We start from the raw sequence: 26429 nt of genomic DNA on the forward strand, positions 1-26429 counted from the left end.
TCACAGTTGTTGACCTGTACATCATTGTTTTTAAATTTAGGTTTCTCTGAAATCCATATAGTAGTCTCTGTCTAGGAAAGAAGAGATGTCAGAACCCCTGGTAACTGAGGATTTAAGATTCCATTTGTAAGAGTCTACTAGTCTTTCTTCTGAGTTGAAATCTTGTGTATCTGCATTCCATGCTTATTTTACGTTCGTGGGACTGGAGATTGAATCCATGGCCTCACGTCTGCTCTCCATGTGCTGTGTCACCAAGTCACACCACCCAGCCTCGCATCTCAAATTTTAAAAATGATTTATTTACTTATACTGTATATGCGTGTGCACCTGCTTGCATGTATGTGCACCGTGTGCACACAGTAGGCATCGGAGTCCAGAAGAGGGTGTCAAGGCCCCTTGAACTGGAGTTACAGGTTGCTTGGGAACCAGTCAATATGGATGCTTGAAACCAAACTCTGGAAGAGGAGAATGTGCTCTTTGACACTAAGAGCCCCCTTAGGTGTTTGTTAGTGTTTTAGGTTAAGCATTTTTCTTTGTTTTGTTTTCTTTTCTTCAGACATGATGCATCAGACAAAGGTCATTCTGATACCTCTGTTCGAGTTCGTAACCTCCAGCTCGGGATCTCAACTTTCTGGAGTCTGGAAAAGTTTGAATCTAAACTTGCAGCAATGAAAGAGCTTTATGAGGTTTGTGATATTAAAGTCTGTAAAATTCAAAAAAAAAAAAAAAAAAAAAAAACCTCATATGGGTGTTTTGCCTGCATGAATGTCTATTGTCTGTGTGCCTTGTATCCTCAGAGGCCAGAAAAGGGTGTTAGATCCCCTGGAATTGGAGTTACAGAGGGTTGTGAGCCACCTTGTGGGCCCTGGAAATTGAATCCATATGCTCTGGGAGAGCAGCCAGTATTCTTAACTCTTTGATAGCTCCTCTATAAACTCTTAAACATGGAGCCGGGTATGATCACACATGACTATGATCACAGCACTTGAGATGCAGATACAGAAAGACGAGGAGTTCGAGGCCCACCTCAATCACTAGTGATTCTGAGGCCAAACTGCTTTATATGAAACCCTGTCAAGCTCTCTGCTCCTCCCAAAATAAGACAAATTATGGAGGTGACATATTCTTGTTAAATGAGAGGAAATCCATTCATTTCTGAGCTCCCCAACATGAAGAGTGGTGTGAATCTGCTTTCTTTGTGCATGTCAGTATGACAGCCTTCCAGCGTGTTGTGACCGTGTACTTTACCTGCTCTGCCTTGAAGCTCAGGGACGATAGACATAGAAGAGCTAGCCACATGGTTTGGCATTAGCTCCTTGTGCCTGACTAATGTATACTGTTCCATATTTTCCCATTGTTGTCATCTGGTGTTTCTAATTGTTGCTTTTGTTGATCACAATTAAAACCATCTTTTTGTCATTTTTAACATCTGTTTTCTTGCCTTATATTTTCAAAAAACAGTAACAATATATGGGAGTTTTTGTTTGCTGTACATTATTGCTTGCTTTAAGTATTGCCACAAAGTAATGTTAGGAATTTGCTTGGCTTTTCTTTTAGTAACTAGTGAAGTCAGGGTTTAACTTTGTTTCTTTGTGGTAAAATATCCTTTGACTTCTTTTAGTTTTCCCAGACAGGACCTCATTCAGTCCCACTGGCTGGCCTGAAGTTCACTGTGTGGACCAGGCTGGCCTCAGACTCACAGACTAGCCTCCCTCTGGCCTCTGGCCTCTGCCTCTGCCTCTGTTTCTGTCTCTGCAGTGCTGGTGTTGAAAGCATGCACTACCAGCCTGGCTGCACTTTCTGTTAAGTGGTCTATGTATTTTGTTAATAAGTGGTTTCATTTTTGTTTTTTATTCTAATCACTCATTTTAGTTTTTAGTTCTGATTATGTAACCTTTTTCCTGATATGGTGTTACGTTGTGGTGTGTGTGTGGTGTGTGTGTGTGTATGTGTGTGTGTGTGTGTATGTGTGTGTGTGTGTGTGTGTGTGTGTGTTCAAATTATGTGACTGCTAAAATGGTATTCTATAATACTAAGATAATGCTCAAAATATTAATGAAAATATTGTATGTTAAAGCCTAGAGGATATTGTCACAGCTTTAATCTGTGAATTACTTAATCAAAAGTGAAGATAATTTACTCAATCTAGATTATAAGACAAAGAAAAGCAATTGAAGGAATCCTTGTGAGAAAAAAAGGAGTCACTGATCAATTAGATCTTGGAGACTTGAAGAGACATGGGATTCTAAGAAGATGGCATTTATTGTAATCTTAACCCTCAGGAACCCAAGGGGTTCAGGGTTATCCTTGGCCACATACAAGCCTAACCTGAGCTACATGAGACACTGTCTCAAAAATTAAAAACAAAAAATGGTATCTAAATTGATAAGAAGCTGGGCAGTAGTAGTGCATGCCTTTAATTCCTGCACTCAGGAGGCAGAGGCAGGGGAATCTCTGTGAGTTTGAGGCCAACCTGGTCTATAGAGCAAGTTTTAGGACAGTTAGGGCTGCACAGAGAAACCCTGTCTCAATAAATAAATAAATAATTAAACAAACAAACCAAACAAAAATTAGGATTAAGTAAAAAATTATATCATCAATAAAGTGTTCTGTTACTTTTGTATTTGTTTACTTGTACTTATCTATGTATAAGACAGACAGACAGACACACAAGAGGCTGGGTGTGAGATCAGAGGACAGCGTGGGAGAGTTGATTCTCCCTCTTCTTTCTTTCTACCTTGTGGGTCCTGGAGCTTTCGAGCAAGTGCCCAAACCTGATGTTCATTTGCATGTTTGCATTCTTAGGTTAGCTTACAAAATCATGTGTTAACTAATATATTAATTAATAAAATATAATCAATGAAAAATTAATAATCATCGCAGCATTTTCACACATGTATCCCTCATTCACATGTTCTGTCCCTGGGCTCCCTGTGTTCAACCCCTTCCCTTCCCGTCCCCCATTATCCCCTGTTCTACACATGTAAACACACACACTACATAATTACAAATCCATATACAAGAGAAAACAGCTAAACTCCATTGTCTTTCTGAATCTGGTTTTATTTTGTTAATTTAATGATTTCCAGCCCTGTTTACTTTTCTGTTATGATTTCAGTGTTCTTGACAGATGTATAAAATTCCATTGTGTGTGTATATATACATATATGTGTGTGTGTGTGTGTGTGTGTGTGTGTGTGTGTGTGTGTATATATATATATCACATTTTCTTTATACATTCATCTTTTGATGGACATCTAGGCTAGTTTCCATCTCCTGGTCATTGCGATATTATAAATATTCTAGCAGTAAACAAGGATATGCAAGCGTCGCTATGGTATGTTGCTATGGTATGTTGCTATGGTATGTTGCTATGGTATGTTGCCTTAGAGCCTATCCTGTACTATTTGTTTAAGACTTCTAGAAAGAAAGACATTCTAGGAAAAAATAAATTATAAAAGCTGAATTACTGGGAGGACAACCATGTGATAATGTTAAAAGTCTGTAAATGAAGTAGTTTCAAAAAACAACAATTGAAAAAAATAGGTAGTAGCTTTTTCCAACTCAACAGAAAGGCTCCCTCAAAGAAGGGTGTCATGAAAAAAGGCCATTCTGCCATTAGCGAGGTGGTGACCCAACAACACACCATGAACAAGAGCGTCCATGGAGTGGGCTTCAGAAAGCGTGCTTCTGGGCACTCAGAGAATCCAGAAGTTTGTCGTGAAGGGGATGGGGACTCCAGATGTTCTGATACGGCCAATAAAGCCGTCTGGGCCAAAGGAATAAGGAATGTTCTGTATCACATCCGAGTCCATTTGTCCAGAAATCATTATGAGGATGAGGATTCACTAAGCTCTACACACTGGTAACTCATGTGCCTGTTACCACATTCAAAATTCTATAGTCAGTGTGGGTGAGAACTAACCTGTTGAATGTCAAATAAACTTGCAGAACTGAAAAAAAAAAAAAAAAAAGATAGGAAAGAGCCAGATGTAGTAGCTCCCTCCTGTAATCCCAGCACTTAGATCAGTGGTTCAGGGCTAGCCTATGCTAAATAGAAAAGTCTAAAACACTAGCATAGGCTGGCCCTCTGCTGAATACAAAAGTCTGAACACATGAGAATGTGCCCCTAAAAACTAAAAGGAATAAACCAGTAGTGGGGGAGATTAAATAAGGGATAAAAAGATACTGGTTCCTCAACTTTATAAGCACACTTTCAGGGTGCTAAAGAAAAGAGAAGCCATGTTCTGTGGGAAGTATTGTAGAACCTTTCACAATTCATCTTATGATGCTCAGAGTAACTAAGAAAATGTAAGAATTGTGTGTGGAGGCTCGCACCTTTAAGCTCAGCACTCGGGAGACAGGCAAGTGGATCTGAGTTTGAGGTCTACATAGTTACAGGCCAGCCAGGGCTACATAGAAAGACTCTCAAAACACACACACACACACACACACACACACACACACACACCCCAAAAGCCGCCGCCACCTCCAAAAACCAATGAAAAAGCTGAAAACATGAGTCAGATTACAAACCAATCTTAATATGAACACTAGAAAAATCCTAAATGAAACCCACCAAACCAAACCTGAACCTCTTTGGTGTTTTTGGTTTTTTTTTTTTTTTTTTTTTTAAACAAATTTATACTGTGAGTTTTTGTTCCAGGAAAGCAAAGCATCTTCTGCTGCTGCTTTTTAAGTGTGTGTGTTTTGCCTGTGTGTATATTCGTGCATCTCATGCGTGCCTGGTGCCTTCAGGATTTAGGAGTGTGCATCGCGGCTCCTGGGACTGGAGCTGTAGATGGTTGTGAGCCACCATGCAGGTGCTAGGATCCAAATCCAGGTTCTCTGCATGAGCAGCAAGTGCTCTTACCCACTGAGCCAGTCTTCTAGCCCCAGCAAAGTGAAATCTCAAATCCTGGAAGTGTTACATCACAGCAGTGACAGAGTCGCTCTATAGGGCCCACTTGTGGGTGGTTTTCCTTTCTGTCTCTGTTTCTGTTTGTTAATAATTTCTGATTTTACAATAACAAGTATGAGTGTATTTAAAGCAGCATCAAGGGCATTTGACCAGTCTTACGTCATTGCACACTCTAACCCCTACTCTGTAGTTTACTGTTTGACTTCCTGCTTTTGAGTATTTGTAGAAGTTGTTTACTTAGTCTTTGCACATGCTGTACTGTCCGAATCAAGCTCTGTAGTATCTAGGTAGAATTTTAATTGAGAGTGCTTAAATATCTAATTTATAGATTATTATCGGTATATTCAACCTAGAAGTGATTGCTGTGTGGGTGGCCATGCGCGAGCGTGTGTTTGTGAGACACTGTCCACTTTCCCTCACTGTCCCAGAGCTTGCTGTATTGTCCTGGAGACCACGAGGCTGTGGACGCTGGAGATCCAGCAGCCCAGCTCCCAAACCCTGAGATTACAGATGTGTGCCAGCTCACCCTGCATTTTTCACATGAGTCTAGGAGTCAATTCAGGCATTGTGATGGCAAGGTAAGGGTTTTACTGACTGAGCCATCTCCCCAGTCCAGGTTGCAATTTTTGAAGTATTTCATCATTTTTGTTGTTTTTATGAGGCTTGTTTTAATTTCCAGCATCATGTGACTACAGTTTGTTGTTGTTGCTGTTTAGGTTAGTTTTTTATGTTAGCCTTGCAAAATAATAGTTTATAGGTTAGCATACAAAATAATTAATTTCATAATGGCATCTGCATACGTGTGTTTATTATTATAATTTGTATAGTTAGTTTTTTATTTGATCAATAGTATGATATGTGTTAAGACTAATCAGATAAGCCTGGTAATGGTGGCACAGATCTTTAATCCCAGCACTTAGGAGGCAGAGGCAGTGGGATCTCTCTCTGTGAGCTTGAGGCCACCCCAGTCTACAGAATGGGTTCCAGGACAGCCAGGGCTACACAGAAAGACCCTGTCTTGAAAAAAAAAAAAAAAGCAAAACAAAAGACTAATGAGATAACCTGTATAATTTACTAGCTTTATATTTTTTTTTCGTTAATACAGTTATTCACTTTACATCCTGGTCACATCCTCAGCACCCACTCTCTCTTCCCAGTCCCTCTCTCACAAATCCCTCCCCCATGACTCTCTCCCCTTCTCCTTAGTGAAAGGGAAAGCCCCCTCTCTTGGGTACCCATGCAGGGATATCCAGTCACAGCAGGAGTGAGTGCATTCTCTCCCACTGAGGCCCAGCCAGGCACCCCAGCTAGGGGAAGGGGCAGGCAGGCAACAGAGTCACAGACAGCCCCCCATTCCAACTGTTAGAGAACCCACAAGAAGACCAGGCTGCACATGTGCTACAAACGTGCAAGGGGCCTAGGTCCAGCCCAGGTATGCTCTTTGGTTGGTCGTTCAGCCTCTGTGAGCCCCATGGGCCCAGGTTAGTTGACTCAGTAGGTCGTTAGTGTTATATCTTAAAATAATAAAATCATTTAAGCCTTTTTTTTATGTAATTGTAAAACATTTTCCACTCATGTTTAATGGGAAGAATATTTTGTATTTTCTTTAGGGTGACAGTGGTAACAGGGGTGAGGATGTCTTTTGTGACCCTGCAGATGAGTGGGAACCCGACATTACCAGCACTCCTGTTTCTTCTCTCTCTAAAAGGAGGTAAGTTGTTTATTATTGCTTTTCTTGTTCTGTATATATAAGTATATAAGTTACAGATTTACATCATATATATATATATACATATATATATATACACACACACACACATATATATATATCATATATCATATATAAAATTATCTTGAGAGATCTACTGTCATAATATGTTTGTAATGGGACCCAGAAATATAAGTGGCATTAATGTTACTGATCAAATTATGGTGCATGTAGTATTACATTGTTTACCAGTTTACTATATAAGCAGAAATGTTCAGTATTTTATCATACTAGTTTTAAGAGCAACCTAGAATAGCATAATTTCCTATATAAAAAAAGGGCTAGGCAGTGGTGGCACACACCTTTAATCCCAGCACTTGGGAGGCAGAGGCAGGTGGATTTCTGAGTTTGAGGTTATCCTCGTCTACAGAGTGAGTTCCAGGACAGCCAGGGCTACACAGAGAAACCCTGTCTTGAAAAACAAAAACAAACAAACAAAGAAACAAAAAAAGAATGGCATTGCTTTTAACATCTCAAGAGTCTGACCCATGATATTTGATCATAAGTTACACATGTTTAAATGCAGTCAAGTTAGTATGAGCACCACAAAAGAATAAATCAGTGTGATACAGAAAGAACGTCTATATGTGACAATTATTGTTTGTTATACCAAAGTATAAAAACCTCCATAGTAGGTAGATGCTGTTCATGTTCATGAAAACCTAGCTCTACTTTGATCTTAGAAGCAAATGGTATTGAAAGGTTCTAGCCTGCAGCATTTTAGCTCTTTAGTTTTGTTTTGTTGCTATTAAAAACAAATTTTCTATCATGGCTACTATTGGACATGTCTTGGGAATCCCAGGTAAGAAAGTCCTCCCTGTCCTCATGAACCAGGCACTGGAGAAGGAAAAGAGAACACCATTTTACACGTACTGGAGATGCAGAGTCAATAGGGCTGGTGACTGGTGACTGGTTGTGGGGTTAAGGCAGTGAAAAGCTCAGGGTTGTTCCTGGTTTTGAGCTGGGGAAAGCAGTGCGTTGGAGCTGGATGTTCCTGTTGGTTCCTGATATCTCCACAGAATGTTGGGTATGTGTTTAGTCTGCAGTGTTGGGTGAGGGAGTTTTCAAGGTGTGAACATCAGTAGCATGCCCCAGCCGCAGGGGCATTGCCCTCTTGTCGTTGCTATCGTCAAGAACACTTATGGAGCCTGGTGATGTGGGGCATGCCTGGGATCCCAGCATGGGGAAAACTGAGCCAAGAGGAGCATGAGCTGGAGGGTAACCTAAGCAGAATAGTCAGGGTCTGTCCTTTTTGGGGGGTGGAGTGAGGGAGTTGTCAAGACAGGGTTTCTCTGTGTAGACCAGGCTGGCCTCGGACTCAGAGGTCTGCCTGTCCTGAGTGCTGGGACTAAAGACATGTGCCACCACTGTGTGAGATCCTGTCTTAAACACCAAACAAGCTCGGCATGGTGGCAGCACTCAGGAGGCAGAAGCAAGAGGATCTCTGAGAGTTCAAGGCCTCTGGTCTACATAGCAAGTTCCATGACAACCAGAGCTATATAAGACACCCTGTCTCAAAACACACACACACACACACACACACACACACACACACACACACACACACACACAGCATTTATTGGATACTCGATAAGATAGTGTCATTCAGTACTCACCATAGGCCTCTGAAGTAGATGTTGTTATGACCACACATTCTACAAGTGAATAAATTGAACCTTTAAAAAGATTGAAATTGGGTAACTTGCCCAAAGTCACAGAGCTAATAATAGAATGAGTTGGCACTCGAGTTGGTTTGGTTGAATTCACAGCTCCTGATTTTCCTGACTGTGGTAGCAAGTACTGTCTCCAGTGCTCATGACAGAGGAACATCCATCTTTCTGCTTAAATTTAAATTTGTGTGTGTGTGTGTGTGTGTGTGTGTGTGTAAGTGAGTGAGTGTGAGTGAGTGACATGCACTGGGGTGGCTGTGGAGTCTAAATGACAGAGTAGATCCTCTGGAACTGAAATATAGGAGGTTGTGAGCTTCCTGGCATACGTGTTGGGAATTGAACTCAGATCCTCTGGAAGAGCAGTGTGCCGGCTACTTTTATGTCAACTTGATACAACCTAGAGTCATTTTGGAATAGGAAATCCCAACTGAGAAAAATGTCCCCACATGACTGGGCTATGGGCAGGCCTATATACTTGCTTCTTCCTTTCCTTTCTTTACTTCCTTGTCTTCCCTTCCTTCCTTCTTTCCTTCTTTCCTTCCTTCCTTCCTTCTTTCCTTCCTTCCTTCCTTCCTTCCTTCCTTCCTTCCTTCCTTCCTTCCTTCCTTTCTTCCCTTCCATTCCCTTCCCTCCCCTTCTTTCCTTCCCCTTCTTCCCTCCCTCCCTCCTTGCTTGCTCTCTCTCTCTCTCTCTCTCTCTCTCTCTCTTTCTTTCTTTCTTTCTTTCTTTCTGATGGTTGATGTGGAAGGGTCTGGCTCACTGTGGGTAGTGCTACCTACCCCTAGACTAGTGGTCCTGGGTGTCATAAGAAAGCAGATTGAGTAGGCCAGTAAACAGCACTTCTCTATGGCCTGGTCCCCAGCTCCTGCCTCCAGGTTCCTGCTGTGTTTGAGTCCCTTTCCTGACCCTTTTAATGATGCTCTGTAATAAGGAAGAGTAAGTGTAGTAAGCCCTTTGCTCCCCAAAGCTGCTTTGGCCATGGTGTTTATCACAGCAGCAGTAACCCTAAGACAAGCCGCAGCCACTCCTAACTGCTGAGCCATCTCTCCACCCCTTCTACTTCATTTTTTTTTTTAATTTTATCTCCTTCTATTACAAATTGTGTTCTATTTTAAGCATTTTTTTGCCCACCCGTCAAGCTTCAAGAAGTCTTGGGCATGTTTGTTTTCAGCTTATTTTTGTCATCAGAGATAGAACTACTTTTTGACAACAATCCCTTACTTCTGTTGTATTGGCTACATTGTGTTAATTTAATCTCTAGTAAGAAATTGCTGTGATGTCACCAGAATGTTCTGAGTGAAGTACGCAACACAGAGTCTCCACACAGACCCTAAGCTCCTTTAGTGTGGAGAGCACGTTTATCTCCATCCCTCTGTGGCAGTGTAGGGAAAGGTCACAGACCCTACTATCAGAGCACTGGGCAAGCACTACACAGCTCCAGGCGTCGGTTCCTCACAGAGCGGCAGCCATCTTGGCTGCCTCGCTGACCTCTGCTTTCAGCATGGGATGATGCTGCAGAGTTGTCACAAGGGCTGGAGGTGATGTGTGCAAGCCTCTCACTCTGGTGCTCAGTAATGGTTGCTTAGCTCTTGCTGACCTTTAACATACTGTAAAATTTAATCATAGGTCTGCGGTGCCTCTCCGAGATAAAGCTCTCTTTTAGCATCGTGAGGTGCTATGCATTCGGTCTTCTACAAGGAGAAAACGACCTTTTAAATGTTAAATACAGAGAAGATATAATAACTTCTGACCCAATAGTAGTAAACAGTGATATCTACAGGTGATTTACCTGAGGATGAGAGATACATACTGCTGGGCTGTGCGACTAACATGACCTAGGGGTGTTCCTTGATGGAACTGGATGTATGGGACTGAGAGAAGTAGGTCAACCTAGAGTAATAATGACCTCCCTGAGTTTCAGCCAGACCAACAAACTGGAGGGTGATTTATGAAACCTCTTGGGTTTAGGAGTACTACCTTCTTAACAGGAAGAAGACAGTTCATTATAAGCATGTGTAAGCTGTATGCAAGCTTAGTACCTAACACATACATGCGTACGTACATACATGTGGATCACAATGCGAGCGTGAGTCAGTGAGCACTAATCTTTAGCCCTTTGGATGCTGGTGATTTCCATCATACATCTGCTGAAGTTTGGGTTGACAGGTAAGAAACAAACAAGTTTAAAATGTGACCCTGAAACCAAAATTCCTTTTCAGATTTTGCAAGATTTTGAAATTAAGGTTTTTTAGGCCAGACATAGTGGTATATGCCTTAAGTCCCAGCACTTGGGAGGCAGAGGCAGGCAGATCTCTGTGAGTTTGAGGCCAGCCTGCTCTATAAAATGAGTTCCAAGACAGCCAGGGCTACACAGAGAAACCAAAAAGAAAGAAAGAGAAGAAAGAGTCAGGTGTTTTATGTGGCAATGATACTTGGGGAACTTGTGTAATTCAATGATATCATATTTTTTAAAGTGAGTTGCTCTTAGTGTGAGACCTTGTGCATGAAGTTTCAGCCTTGCGAGAATGTTTATGACAGAGTTACAAACTCCCGGGAATGCCTGCAGGTAATGGAAATGCTGACAGATTATTATAGAGCTGCTGTTGGTGCTGCTGGACCACAGGGGCTCTGCAATAAAACAGGCCACTCCTGCCCCTGTAAATCATATGGATTGTTGACAGTTAAAAGTGAATTGTTCTCTCAGGGTGAGTGAAAACTCTTTGGAAGGAATGTGGCAAACATTTCCTTGTTTAAACACTGTTTCATATGACAGTGGGGCAAGAACAATACTTTTCCTAGCTTAACCTACTTTTCATTTTACTTTTCTTTTCATCTCTAGAAAAACACATACTTAGAAATTGATAGTTTCCCTTCATCTTCAGTCATATTTCTGCGGCTTCGCTTCTTTCTATAAGAATTTACAGGGTGATTTATATTTGAAACACTGAACTTTTGTGAGTAGAATACCCTAACAATCTCTTCAAGAAATAGTGTTTTCCTTTGGTGAATCAACAGTAGTCGAAAGTCTGATTAGGTCGCTTGTATTTCGATGTAGGTCACTGCTCAGCGAGTTTCCTTCTCACGGTGAGCTAGACCTGGAGTTTAGAAAGTTACAGGGAGAGGCTGGTTTCTAGGCTGAGGGAAAGGCTGTGGTACTTCCTTTGGTGGGTACTGCTCCCAAAGGCTTGCTTCCCACCGGAGGCACTTAGATGCTTTCCCTGTTTAAATCCCTCCCCTAGATAAGTCAAGCTGCTCCTAGCACTTCCCCATACTTCATGGAAAGCAGTCACTCAGCACTGTGTTGATTCCTCCCATGGTTTCCCTCCAGGTCTTCCCGTGTTCTATGCCGGTATTTCATAGGCTATTTCCTGCTTTCCAAGACTGCCCCCTGCTTAGCTAACCTATGGGCATCCTTTTGTGTTGAGAGCTGCACTATCCCACACTAGGGGACCAAAGTGTGACCGCTCTATTGGTGTTGGAACCCACACTGCCAAAAGCCTTGGGGGCTAAATTGTTAGAGCCCGCACTGCCCCAAGCTGCTCCAGTCAGCGGGTTGGGGTTCAACAAGAGAGAGAGTGAGGACGGACTCGAGGAATGGAGACCAGACAGACAATCCCATTTATTCTTCAGTCTCTCTTCCTAGTCCAAGTCCCAAGTCTTGAGTTCCTAGTCCCTAGTGCCTCCAAGTTCCAAGTTCTAGTCTCGAGTCTCATCCAAGTACAAGTGTCTAATCCTAGTTGCCTGTCTCGAGTCTCAAGTGCCTACTCCTTTCTTCTGTCTGCCTCTCGCCTTTTATATGTCTCACTTCTAAGCCACGCCTTTAAGTCACACCCTTAGGTCTTATTTCTAAATCACACCTTTAAGTCTCACACACCCAAGGGAAAATCCTGGGTATCTAAAACAAGATGTTATCAGAGTGTGCTCAGCTGTTGTAGGCTATTGTAAACAAATCTCTTGTCAGGGTCTATGGTTCAAGATGGCTGCAAGGATGATAGCCACCATCTGTCGGCTCCCCGCACTTTTGGGTCACTGTTCCAAGAGGCCTTGCCAACTCCATTGCGCAGACTACCGAAGCACCTTTATGCCCTTGTAGGAGTGTGGCAGGCATCTCCTTGTGAGCAAATGCCAAGAGCCTAAGGAAGAGTGCACAAGAAGTACTTATCCCATTCGTGAACTATATTAGGGCAGTGTCTTCAAGTAGGAAAATTCTTGCTCAGAAATTGAAATGAGTTTGTCCTTGTTGGGAAGAACTCACAGCCACATCTGCCTAAGAATATTGTCCTGAGACAGGGTCTCATGTAGGCTGTGCTTGCCTCAAACTATCTTATGCCAGCCTTCTAAGTGCTGGGATTATGTGTTTCTACAGACCTGGCAGCATTCTTAATCTTGTGATGAAGAGCAACTAATCTTACAGTCGTTTGTCTTTGGTTCAGGAGCAGAAGTTTGATGAAGAACAGGAGAGTCTCTGGCTGTCTGCATGACATCCATCCGATTCAGAGTTTGCAATCTTTACATTCACCGGGTAAGGCTGTCCCAATCACCCCTGTCCATGGACTTGTGAAAATCATTTTATTTCTTAGCAGCTGTGTTGTAGTAATTATTTAAAAAGTGGCCTCCAATCAAGCCAACTGTCTAGGCTACAGCGGCTCTGCCTAGCTCAACCATGTGGCCAGAGGCCACGTGTGTGATGCAGCTAGAAACGGCCAGCCAGAGACACCAGCCCTGCCACCCATAAGACACCAGCATGGGAGATGGCTCTGCCAATCTTCCACGCTGTCTCTGCAAGGCTGGGCATTGCCCAACTATCCCGCCAACCATGGGCTCGGTACAGATGAGACTCTAATGCTTAGATTATCCAAAGGCTTATATATTTCGTAATGATCAATAACAAGATGCCCATACAATCAGAAGTGTAACCCAATACCCAACCTAGATATACCAACTACCTTTGACTGGTGGAGACACGTGAACATTTGCCTCCATGTTTGCCTCTCTTATTCTCCCTCTCTCCCTTAGCTCCTCCTCTTCCTCTCTTTTCTCCTCCCACCTTAGCTCCTCCTACACAGCTGTGTTTCCCTTATAAATTGAAGATGTGAATTGAATAGCCTTTCTGTTTCTCAAAGTCTGTTCTCTGATTTGTTTTAAAGCCTTTTAGTTGAGTGGCTAATTCAGATATGGGAAAATATTTCTAGATATGTATTCAAGCTGGATGTTGTGGCACACATCTTTAAGCCCAGCACTCTGGGAGGTACAGGCAGGCAGATCTCTGTAGGTTTGAGGATAGCCTAGTCTACAGAGCAAGTTCCAGGACAGCCATGGCTACACAGAGAAACTTGATCTCAAAAAAAAAAAAAGAAAGAAAGAAAGAAAGAAAGAAAGAAAGAAAGAAAGAAAGAGAAAAAAGAAAAGAAAAAAAAAGAAAAAAGGAGATATATATGAATGACATTTTCTTATGATGAGAAAAAAGGCAAATTATAGCAGAGTCCACATTATACACTGTGATGTGTGTGAAGAGGAAATGAAAGGCTTGTGTGTGGTGCTTGGACGAAGAAGACCTGAAGGACCAGCTGGTAGCTCAGGAGTGCTGCTTGTCTATGAACATGTGTTGGACAGGGGCAAAGTTAGGGTGTGTGTGTGTGTGTGTGTGTGTGTTGGGGGATAGTGGTGGAAGGGAATGGAATATTGGGGGTCAAACTTAGGGCTTCAAGCGTGCTGCACACACAGTGCAGCACCGAGCACCTGCCCCAGTAATTACTCTAACTGAAGAACATGTTTCAGAGCTTAGTGGTAGAGGACTGTCATGCTATGCTCGAGGCCCTGCAAAATGCCATCAGCATAAGAAGATAAAAAAAGAAAAGAAAAACACTTAAAGCAAAGCTTACAGGAAGTATCCCCCTGAGTAATTTTCTCCCTCTGAGTAATCCCCCTGAGTAAGACCCTCATCCTAACCCCACCTCCAACTCCAAAAACAAAAGCAAACTCACAAACTCCCAACAGAGGAGCGCAGAACAAGAATAAAAAGGAATGGCCCCATCATACAACCTGGAAGAACCCTTAAAACTGTTGGGTGAAGGATGCCAGAGACAAGAACGAACAGTTCAAAACCAGGCAAGACTAGTGTTATAACAGCCGCAGGCAGGTTAGAGCAAGGAGGCAGGTTACTCTGGTTGCATTTGATTTTTTCTTTTGAGACAGGACATTACCATGTGGCCTGTCTGCCTCCAAGAACCAGTACTGCTACATGTGCCATCAGACTCTGTTGGCTGGGGCGCTTTTAAGAAAGGGAAACCTGGGGGCTGGAGAGATGGCTCAGCAGTTAAGAGCACTGACTGTTCTTCTACAGATTCTGAGTTCAGTTCCCAGCAACTACATGGTGGCTCACAACCATCTGTATCAGGATTGATGTCCTCTTGTGGTGTGTCTGAAGACAGCTACTACTGTGTACTTATATACATAAATAATTAAAAAAAAAAAAGAAAGAAAGAAAGGAAGAGAGAAAGGGAGACCTGTTGAAATGCATGGAAACGTTCTATGTGTAATCTAGGTGGGGGTTCCAGAGGCATGTGTAGTGAACAAAGTGTACAATAAAGATGCACACATTTAAGGGATATAATGTGTAGCTTATAAAAAGCTTGAAGTGACTGGGCTGCAGAGTGGGCTCAGCAGTTAAGGTCACTTGTTACTCTTAATTGAACTCAGGTTCAATTCCTGGCATCCATGTGATGGTTCACAACCATACTCTAATCCCAGGAGATCTAATGATGCCCCCTTCTAGGTGTGCACATAGTACACAGACATTCATGCAGGCGAAACACTTAGATACATAAAATAATAATAAAGAATCTAATTTTTTCAAGCTTGAAAGTCAGTCACTATGTAATAGTCTGTTTGGTACAGGTCCTGATGGAACACGAGCAGGAATAAAGGGGTAAAAATTCTTCTTCAAAGAAATTGAGGTTCAGTTTTTGGTATCTTCTCAAAATTAGCTTGGAGGGAGACAATTATCCTTAGGACTTGTTAATGCAATCCACTGGCTAGGTGTACATTTGTGTGAGCACAAACATGCACATGATAGACATGAGCGCTCGCACCCATGCTCACATACACACACACAAATACACATGCACACACACATGCACATATATGCACGCACAAACACACAGGAACAATTTATTTATTCAGCATCAAAAGTCAGATGTTTTCTAAAAGTGTTTTAAGGGAAATTCAGAAATGAACGCCATGCTTATTTGAAGTTTTCCAGTGGGAGAGACGGAGCTGGGGATGGTGGTAGACACATGTAATCCTGCCAGGCACTCAGAAGGCTGCAACAGAAAGATGATGTGTTCAAGGCCAGCCTGGGGTGACTAGTGAAACTTCAGTGGAAAGAGACAGGAGAGAGGAAGGAGGGAAGGGAGGAGGGAGGGAGGGAAGGAGGGAGGAAGAAGATGCTCCTTCTACATTCAACAGGAACCTAAGGGGAGGAGTTTCTGCACCTAGGACTTGACATTTTCTAGCTTTGAAATCTAAAGAGTGTCTTTTATTTCTCAACTCAAGAACCACAGTATTTTTAAACTACATTTTACAGGTCTAAAATATTAATGTTGAACGTTATACTACCTTAGTCTCAGAGAACATACATAGTTCTTGGATAGCTAGTTAACTCTAGTATCATGTCATAGTGATACACAGTGTTGGTATAGCCTCAGGTTTGGCTTTTCTTTCCTCCTTTCCCAGTCAGGCTCTCAGCTCTGTCCAGGTGTTTAATATTCCCTACCCCCTGCCTTTATTCTGCCTTCTTTTTAGTATTCTACTTGTTGTCCCCTGTGGACCAGACCAGAAAACATTGCCTTTTAAGCGACAATCAGGATGCACAAGTGTTATACTCCAGTGTGAGGTTCCTTGCTGAAGATCTGAAGGAGCGTGTTCACCTTCCATGTGCTTCTGCACTGTCAATACTTAGGAAATGGTATTTTCTGCAAGCTCATCTCCCAGAAATGTGCTCTGTTAGCTGCAGATAATCAGTTAGCTTTAGCCTGTCCTGGTTGTAGTATACCCTGGGAAGAGCCATTAAGAACAGAAGGTTTTCAGGCATTGCTTTTTATACAGTGTATCATTGCCCAGGTTTCTAGTTTATGAGTGTGTTTCTAGTTTATGAGTTAATTTCCTTAGGTGTTAGAAAAAAATTAATTGCCTTCACGTATAGAAAAGTTAAGTGAAACTGGGCAGTGGCGGCACTTGGGAGGCAGGCAGATCTATGTGAGTTCAAGGCCAGCCTGGTCTACAGGGTAAGTTCATGACAGCCAGGGCTACACAGAGAACCCTGTCTCAGGGCGGGGAGGTGGGGGGTGGGAGGAAGAAGGTTACATGGGATATTTTAAGTCTCTAGTTACTTATCTTTTTTTTTTTTTTTTTTCCTCCCACGTCGTGGGAGGAGGCGGGCGGGAGCGAGCAGGATTTGAACACGCAGAGAGAGAGAGAGAGAGAGAGAGAGAGAGAGAGAGAGAGAGAGAGAGAGAGAGAGAGCTCGCGAGCTCTGCAGGCAGACGCCTTACTGGCTGCGCCACCGCTGGTTCACTTCTAGTTACTTATCTTGAGGGTGAAAGGCCACTGACTAAGCCTGCAAGCTTATGCTGGTGAGAAGTTAATTGGTCTCTATGTGGAATTGTGTTTTCACCTTGGAGTATAGAGATAAGAATACATTAAAACAAGAATAGCCTGCGTGAATTACTGGCCACTGATTCTTCAGTAACTGCATCCACACATTTGAAAGTATTGTGATTAGAAACTAGACTTACACTGACTGTTTTCCATGGATATAGGATTAATGGAAAAACCAAACACCATTTACTCAAATTCTTCAGAATCATCTCTTCCTGGAATTTGCAAAGAAATGATTGGCTCATCGATAGATTTCCTTGGACAGAGTTTCGATGGAGAAATAACTATAGCAGATAGCCTGATAAATAATCTTCTTAAACTTTATAATGGGGTGATTGCCATCTCCAAAGCCCATGAAGAACAGGATGAAGAAAGTCAAGATAACTGTAAGCAATTCCTCTGTTTCTTCCATCTCCCACCATGGTGGCCCTCTACCCTTCGATCCCTACCTGATGCTTCTGGCCAGCATCTCTTGACCATGTCTAGATGCTTTAATGGCAGGCTGGAGAGATGGCTCAGTGGTTAAGAGCACTCACTGCTCTTTCAGAGGTCCTGAGTTCAATTCCCAGCACCCACATGGTGGCTCACAACCATCTGTAATGGGATTCAATGTCCTTTTCTGGTGTGTCTGAAGATAGCTACAGTGTGCTTATATAAATAAAAAATAAATAAAATCTATTAGAATCTTTAATGGCAACCGTACGTGAGCTCTCTTACTGGAGACCATTTCCTGAAGTAATTTTCCTCTTCCTTCTTCCCAAGTGTTCTCTGACCCGGAAGCGCAGGCTCTTACCATCCAGGTTACTTGTGCCTTTGAGCAGCTTGTGGTTTTGTTCAAACACTGGCTGGGTGGTTTTCCACCTTGCTCCAGCTCAGCGAGGCTTGAAGATGAATTGAGAGAAGATATTAAAAAACTCGGAGGCTATTTGCAACTGTTTTTGCAGGTAAGTGGATTTTTTATTTTTGAAGAATTCATTTGTTCTAAAAGTATTTATTGGCTCTCTACCACCTGTATCTTCCCTGAAATTACATCTGAGGATTTCTGGGTGTTTCCTGTTTTGAGGTCCTAAGAGTGTGGGTACAGTAAGTTTACTGAGCGAAGGCTTGGGTGTCCTCTGTGTGCTGAGAGGTTTGCAGGTGCTGGTTCATTTTGTCCTCATGACAACTCCCAGATGTGTGCTCTTGCCATTTTATAGATGAGGAAGTAGAGGCTTGGGAAATGACTGGCTCGCCCAGTGTTGCATAACTACTGGGCAATAGGGTTGGATTTGAATGCACAGGGTCTTGGTCTGTTATACTAATGAAGGGGAACACAGCTCAGGATGCTCTGAGATAGAAGTGAAAGAGAAGCTGTTTAAGAGGGTGTGTGTGTGTGTGTGTGTGTGTGTGTGTGAAAGAGAGAGAGGGAGAGAGAAAGCGAGAGGGAGAGGGAGAGGAATGGGGGGTGAGGGAGGGATGGGGTGAGTATATACCCACAAACCAAAACCCACTGTTGATATTTGAAGTTTAAATCTATGCTATGCTAATTCATGTCCTTAGGTGAGCTGCTTGGCTTCTTGAGTCTCTCTATTTTCTTACCTAGAACATAGAACAGTAGTGTCCACTGGCAGGGTTGCTGTGGTTGTCAGATGAAATGATGTAAGAGTACCTGGTCAAGTTGCTGCTGTGGAATTTCCTGCCTTCTCTTCATTTTCTGGGAAGAACACTTTGAACTTGACTTACAAGCTTCCGCACAGCTTGTGGGACACATTCTATGCAATGAATGAATGAAGGGTGGCGATGCCACCTGGCTGGCATTGCCACGTGCCTGGGAAGGCTCTGTGAAGCCACTGCTGCATAGAACACTTTTCTAGTGAAGTGTGCTCGAGAATCCTTACCTTGTGCTGGTGTAATGAGCATCTTCTGAGTAGCAGGCCAAGACAGGCATTCTACGAGCTGCAAAGGGGAGGGACCAGGAAGAAGCAGCATTAAAGGGGAGGTCCCTGTGCCTTTACAACTTGTACACTGAGTGTATAGGGAAGGCTGTTGGTTAAAGTAACTGAGGTGCTTTTTCTTTCTTCTCTTTTCCTTTGTGCCCCCTCCTCGGGAAAGGGTAAAGTTTCAGTAACTGTCTGCTGGGTGTTTCCAGAAGCTGAAAGGTCAAAGGCACACCGTCTAGTTTGTCTTACTGATGTCTACTTCTAATCCTGTCTCAGGCTGAACCCTGTTCATGTTACAGCCGTCAGCTTCAGGGCTGCCTGCTTTCTGTTTCTCATAGGCACTTCAGTGGTCACTAGATTATGAATTTTACTTTTAGATCTGTGGGTATTTTGTCTGCATGTGTGCCTATGCGTCACATATGTGCCTGGTGCTCTCAGAGATCAGAAGGGGTGTTGGAACTAGAGTTACAGATGGTTATGAGCTACCCTGCGGGGGCTAGGAATCAAACCTCTGTCCTCTGAAAGAGCACCCAGTGCCCTTACCTCCTAAGCAGTCTCTGCAGCCATGCTGTTACTGTTATTTTTAGTGCTGGCACTGAGGGCTTAGGTCCAGCCCCTCCTGCCTGCTAACTTCACCCACTGTCCCCTTTGTCTTTGCTTTATCACCCCTTAAAATTTCATATATGTGCTACATGGACTGACCCATTTGTATTTCATAGGGATGCTGTTCGGATATTTCATCGATGGTAAAAGAGGCTCAAAACAAAGTCGTCGAGATTATACAGCAGGCTGTTCGGCGTGTGGGTCAGCTAGCCGTTCTGAAAGGGAGCAAGCTCTGTGTTCTAGAAAACAGCAACAAGCTCTCCAGTGCCCAGGTAATGCAGTGTTAGTTCTGGAGGACTCGGGAGGGAACATCAGCGACTTAATAATATCGCTGCACAAATAACAAAATAAATGCATTTCTTTTTTCAAAATAACTTGTCCGTTTAATAGTTTGGCAATCATAAATTTCTTTTGGTCAAAATCTGATAAAGCTGGGCTGTACCCCTGCTGGTAGCTTGCATAGCAGGCATGAATTTGATCTCCATTGCCGTAAGTACACATTTGTAATACAGCCTTCGTGGGCAGAGACAGAAGGATCAGAAGGACAAGACCATTTTTGGTTGTAAAGCAAACTTGAAGCCAGCCTTGGCTACATGAATACCTTTCTTAAACACAAACAAAAATGGTTACAATGTGATTGGATGATTACAGATCTTTACAGGCCTTTTGGAGCTAAGCATGATGGGATAGACTTTTAGTACATTCAGGAGGAAGAGACAAGTGGATCTTTGTGAGTTCAAGGCCAGCCTAAACTATATAATAAGCTCCAGGATAGAGAAACCTTGTCTCAGAAAACAAACAAAGAATCCTATTGTGGCTCAGGGTAGGGTGCTCGCCTGTAACCTTAGTACCTAAAGGAAAAAATGTCCTTTTTATCTTTTAATGGCTGCTATTAACCATGCAACATGGTCTCATCAGTATATATATGAAATAATAGTAACTATAGAATATTTGTGTCTGCCCACTTGTTTATGCTATGAACAATACTATATTAAAATGTATTATATCCTAGCAAAAAAAGGCCTGCCCAAAATGAATATTCTTTCCAACATAACACATGGCAGATTACTAGATTATAATTTTGTTAATTTTATTTCCCAATAGATTTTCTTATACTAACTTTAGCTGAATTTAATAAACTGAGAATGAGTTACAGTCTCATTATCTTATAATTTTGAAGAGTATGTATAACCAGGCAAATGAGGTGGCCGTGGTAATGGTGCCGGCCATCGACCGGTAACCTCTGTACCGACCCTTAGAGACGCAGGGTGGAAGGAAAGAACCAGCTCCACAGGTTGTCCTGTGACACCTGTATGTGCTCTCTCTCTCTCTCTCTCTCTCTCTCTCTCTCTCTCTCTCTCTCTCCCTCTCCCCCCCCCCCTCCCCCTCTTTCTCTGTCACACACATTTAATACAATTTTACCATGTGAAACCCAAGCTTACCAGGTAACTGTGAGACATTTTTCCTGACAGGAATTCATGGCTGCTCTCCAGGAAGGCACAGCCTCGGGGATGCAGAGTCTCTTAGACTCTGGGCTGGAAGCTGCACAGGGGCTCAAGCAGGACCTGTCCAGGCAGAGTGCCCCAGAGGAGGTGAGGCTGAGGAAGGTTCCGGTACTCCATTACACGCCTGATCTTAAAAATGGTTTCATTCCAGGATGTATCTTGTCTAAAAGACTTTAAAATGTCCAAGTAATAGTGTAACGTGGTGAGTTTATATATGATGTATTTTAGTTTGTGATGAATTAATTATTTTTTATTGAAGAGGCGGATGGTGCCGTATCTCTGAAGCTCCTAAGCCATACGGAGGCTGGCAGTGACACCTACTGTTCACTCTCTGGATGTCCTTTCCCACCTTTCTGTTAGGTCTTTACTTACCTGCCTTAAAAAAAAAAAAAGTAAGACCTACTGATCCAGTCATCTCGAACTACATGTTTTTCCAGGGACATTCTCACCAATGATTTTACACTAAGACACAGACCTGGGGAAGATGTCAGCCCTTTCTAAGGCTGCTCTGCCTCTCTCCAGATGACTAACCCTGACTCACAAGCCATGCTAGCTGTAGGCGAGATCTTTTTGTGCTACGTTATTGGGTTCTTATATCTACCTCCCTTCCAACCCGCCAACACTAGGAGAGAACGGGGTGTAGGCATCTTTAGACTACGTCATGCTGGTTAGAGAAAGGCGTCAGGTTCCTTGGGCAAGTCCAGTCTCCATCATTGGGATATCTCCAACCCAGAATCCAGCAATAGCAAAAGCAGCCAGGGAGTAGCAGCCACCACAGGCACCCTTGAAGCTCTCAAGTTTATATCCTCTCAAGAGTCCCCAGATGTCCGAATGTAAACTATCTGCAGCTGGCAAAAACCACGCTTCTCCTAGAGCAGGAGACAGTCATGGTTAACAGCTGTGGACAATCTGAAGCAGCCCCATAACCCATATCTGGGATTAAAACAAAAACATCGTCACATAGTATGACTGGGATTTTGTTTTGTTTTTAAGATTTGTTATTTATACAGTGTTCTGCCTGCATGTGTGCCTGAAAGCCAGAAGAGGGCACCAGATTTCATCATAGCTGGCTATGAGCTACCACGTGGTTGCTGGAAATTGAACTCAGGACCTCTGGAAGAGCAGCTGGTACTCTTAACCTCTGAGCCATCAGCCCCATATGCCTGGGTTTTTTAAAGAAACCAAAATTCTCACTACAGCTAGGAATGAAGGCTGGAGAGACTGCAGCAAGTGTTCTTGCAGAGGACCCAGGCTCAGTTCCAGCACCCACACGGTAGTTCACAGCAGTCTGGCTAGAACTCCAGTATCAGGGGACCTGATACCATGTTCTGCCCTCTGAGGGTAGCAGCCACATATGTGGTTCACATATATATATATGTACAGGCAAAATATATAACATTTTTTAAATCTTTAAAAATAAATGCTAGGAACAATGGCTGAATTACTCATCTTGCTTGAACATGCTGCATTCTCTGGATGTGTCTGCCTTTCTTGCTTGTGTATTTTTGTTCATCTGTTTTAAAAGATGAACAAAACCAGAGGAGTCCATACTGTCACTAAATCAAGATCTCTGGGTCCTGTGCTACTGCAGCAGGCGTGAGGCTGATTCAGGTTCTGTAGCGGGACACTGAGGAGAGGGATGCACTGGGCTGTGAGGTCATAGTCAGAGCACTGCTGACCCTGGATTGGCAATACTCAGGAGCAGCTCATTCATCACTAATATCAGAGTGACAAATGGAGACGCAGTGGCAGAGGGAGGTGCTCATCCTAATGTTAAAGCGGGTGTGTTTAACACACACACCACCTACACACACACACACACATACACACACATATATATATACACACACACACCACACACACCACATACACATATATACACACCACACATACACCACACAAACACCACATACACACACATATATATATATACACATACCATATACACACACATATATACACAAACCACCTACACACACACACCCACACACCACATACACACACATATATACACACTCCACACACACCACATATACACACCCCACATACACACCACCTACACACACACACACCACATACACATATATACACACCACACACACACCACATACACATATATACACACCACACACACACCACATACACATATATACACACCACACACACACCACATACACACACACATATACACATACACCACATACATAAACACCCCACATACACATACACACATCACATAAATAAAAGAGGACTCTTCACATAATGAGACTCTGTTCTCTTTCCTTTTGTTATTCTATGGTCTGACATTGTAGATGCTGGGGTTTTAATTCATTGTATTCTTTTTCCCTTTTTTCTGTCTCTTTCTCTATATGTGTGACTATGTGCATGTGGGGGAGTGGTCAGAGGTCAACCTTGGATGTTATTCCTCTAGGACTTTCCATCTCGGTTTTTGAGACAGTATCTCTCACTGGTATCTCAATTAGTCTGGACTGGCTTGGCCAGCAAGCCCTCGAAGTTCTCTGTCTTCCCTTCCCCATGCTGAGCATGGTGGGGATTGAACTTGGGTCCTCATGGATACATGGCAAGTGCTTTACCAACTGAGCCATCTCAGCTATATTCTTTCTGATTACAGAATTCCAACTTAAGAGCCTATGGTAGGAGCTGGAGTTCGGCAGGTGAGGGTGTTTACTGCTGGTCCCAGGACTGGGGAGGAATCTCATTCAGCACCCATGTCAGGCAGCTCACAACCACCTGTAATCCCAGCATGAAAGGATTATACATATACCACACACCATACACACACACAAACTACATATACTACACATATACACATACATACACATACACACACATACACACAAAGACACACACACCACACATATCATATACATATATACAAATCACACACAAATACACACACAAAGCACATATACCACAACATAGCACATTCTATACATATACATACCACATACCACACACATACACACAAACCACACATCATACACATACATACATACACCACACACATACCACCATGTACCATACACACCATACACCAAACAAAAATAAATACAATCAGGATTGCATTATAGGTTCACAGAGGGCACTGAAATGATCGTTTCAAAGCTGAGTTCCTGAAGTCAAGAAGTTAAGTGTGCGTATTCTTCTTTCTGAGAGTCAATCTTACCACACAGACCCAGTGTGCCTGAAACTTACTTTGTTGTTTGGCTTGGTTGAAGCTTACAGGAGAGTAGTTCTTCTGCCTCACTCCTGAGTGCTGGGATTAGAGGTGAGCCACTATGGCCTACTTCTTTTCTTCTTACTGTAACAGCAAATCTGAGCCGACCTAGACAAGAGCTTACTGACTAAAGCCAATTAAACTCACAGCAGAACCCCCTTGCAGAAGCTTGCCTCCACCTGAGGGGGCAGCAGTGAGCAGTGGGTCAGCAAAGTCTTCTCTTTTGGTTTCGTTTAAGACTTGCACCACTCTGAGAGGTAGGAGTCACATCTGGCTCTGATCGCCAGTCGGTGAGATAGGAAACACCATGTGCAGCCTAAGATCACAGCTGAGAATCACATAACATCTGTAACTTTCTCAGAGCATCTCATATTTGATAATTCAAACCCTTGCTTTCTCCTGAGAGAAGTTTCATGCCTATAAATATTTAAATAAAAGGCAAACATTGAGATAGTTAGGCATCAGAGTATATCCTCTCTTATATTTATATTTTACTATTAGTGTATGTGTACACGTGGAGACCTGTGTGTCAGGTCACATATGTGGATATCAGAAGACAACTTTGTGGAGTCAGTTCACTGGGATCAACCTTAGGTCCACAGGCTTGTGCTGTAAACAACTGCACTGCTGAGCCCAGTCCAGCTTTTCTGTATGGAAATCCATGTGTCATTTATTCTGAAGGAACTCCATTTATATGGTTTGAAGAACCCTCAAGCTGTTGTATGGAACTTCTATCTCTTCTGGATTCTAGACCAGAGTTCCCTGTCTGGTCTCACAGAGGCCTGAAAATTGTGTTTCTTGGTGGTTACCTGTATAATGAAATACTTTAACATTCCTATAGGTCGCCAAGCAGATGAAAGCTAACACCGTGGACCTGGTCGGCTCTCTTGAAAATGCCTTCGCTGAGTGGAGGACGGTAGGAGGGGCTTCGCATTGTTTTTGTTTATCACCACGTTTGGTTCCTTGTAGATATTTTTGTTTCCCTTCACAGCCCCAGCTGGAGACGGCTCTGCTGCGCATGCTCACCGAGCATGCTTGTTTTCTAGTCTTCCTTTGGCCGACTTACTGCGCTCGTGTTAGTAATAGGGACATGATGGCACAGGGGCTTACTAATGCTTCCTCTGTTTCTTGGTTACTGGCGTAGGAGCTGCCAGCTTGTGCCCGACTGTAGTCATAGGCTAAAATCCACATTTAACACTAATGTGCTCAAACAGTAGGGGCAAATTAAAGTATTCTCACGTCACAGATCTCACTTTATACATGAAGTATAAGATCGCTGTGCTGAAAAGGGGATAGTGGCTGACATATTTGAGGAAAGTAAATATTTAACTAAATACTGTGAAGTTGAATTCTTTGAAATTCAATGTTAGCCTTCTGTGGTGTTGGATACTATGGTGTTATGCTTTTCTGTTTTATGCGCTAGGATGGTAGGGCCGTGGTTTAAATTAAGATTAAATTCTTACTGCTTTTTAAAAGTGATCATAGTTAACTTTGTATTTTGATCTTGCTTATAGAAATGAAGTTATGTACTGGTGAGAAGATTAAATGTATCAATGTAATTTGTTATTTGATGTAGTTTCATTGTACAAAGCATAAACTACTTTGATGATAAAATTCTGGACAGTTAAAATCATTTTGACCTTAGTTTACTGCCATTTAGTCTATTTTATATACATAAACATATGTATATGTATATACACACACACACACACACATATATATATATATATATATATATATACTAAGTATTAATTTTGTTTATACAGAAAAGCTTCAGAACTCAAGTACAAGAAGATTCTAGACAACAAGTTTCCAAGATTTTAACCCTTGCATCAGAATTCTTGAAGCTGAAGTCTTGCTTGCAACAAACCATTGAGATGATTGTATCTGCGCTGAGAGGTAAACAGCCCACTGGGATCTGTGGCTGGACCTGTACAATCCAAGGGCTCAGACATGCTCCTTTCTCTCCGAGCCTGAGCTGTGACTACAGCCCACCCAACACTACTCCAGTGTGCTTAGTTACCATTGTAGGAGCTCGGCTGCTGCTGCCGCCAAACACAAGTCAGCACCTCTGCCCACAGAGTCAGGAAAGCCGAGTGCTTGTCCATCAGGCACTTAGCGGAATAACCTTCAGTGGGCTGGAGTTG

General features: G+C 42.7%; 1 protein-coding gene and 1 long non-coding RNA gene across 3 annotated transcripts in view; one reads left to right on the top strand and one right to left on the bottom strand.

Moving 5' to 3' along the window:
* Positions 1-26429, top strand: part of Kif14 (kinesin family member 14) — a 64302-nt gene that overhangs the window by 35503 nt on the left and 2370 nt on the right. Inside the window, exons 21-29 of the mRNA XM_034513305.2 lie at positions 557-686; positions 6532-6632; positions 12793-12881; positions 17179-17403; positions 17780-17961; positions 19656-19811; positions 21012-21131; positions 25124-25198; positions 26049-26181. Coding sequence (XP_034369196.1) covers positions 557-686; positions 6532-6632; positions 12793-12881; positions 17179-17403; positions 17780-17961; positions 19656-19811; positions 21012-21131; positions 25124-25198; positions 26049-26181 — 1211 coding nt within the window. The remainder of the gene's footprint in view (positions 1-556; positions 687-6531; positions 6633-12792; positions 12882-17178; positions 17404-17779; positions 17962-19655; positions 19812-21011; positions 21132-25123; positions 25199-26048; positions 26182-26429) is intronic.
* On the bottom strand, positions 15516-24396 carry LOC143443673 (uncharacterized). Of its 2 annotated transcripts, XR_013112843.1 has the most exons (5): positions 24261-24396; positions 20982-21104; positions 18895-18952; positions 17721-17898; positions 15516-15681 (listed from the first exon to the last, which is right to left on the bottom strand). It is a non-coding gene; the product is annotated as an uncharacterized LOC143443673 (long non-coding RNA). The 2 variants fall into 2 exon arrangements; XR_013112844.1 differs by lacking the exon at positions 17721-17898.

Source organism: Arvicanthis niloticus, chromosome 10 (genome assembly GCF_011762505.2).
Source record: "Arvicanthis niloticus isolate mArvNil1 chromosome 10, mArvNil1.pat.X, whole genome shotgun sequence".
Taxonomy (NCBI): domain Eukaryota; kingdom Metazoa; phylum Chordata; class Mammalia; order Rodentia; family Muridae; genus Arvicanthis; species Arvicanthis niloticus.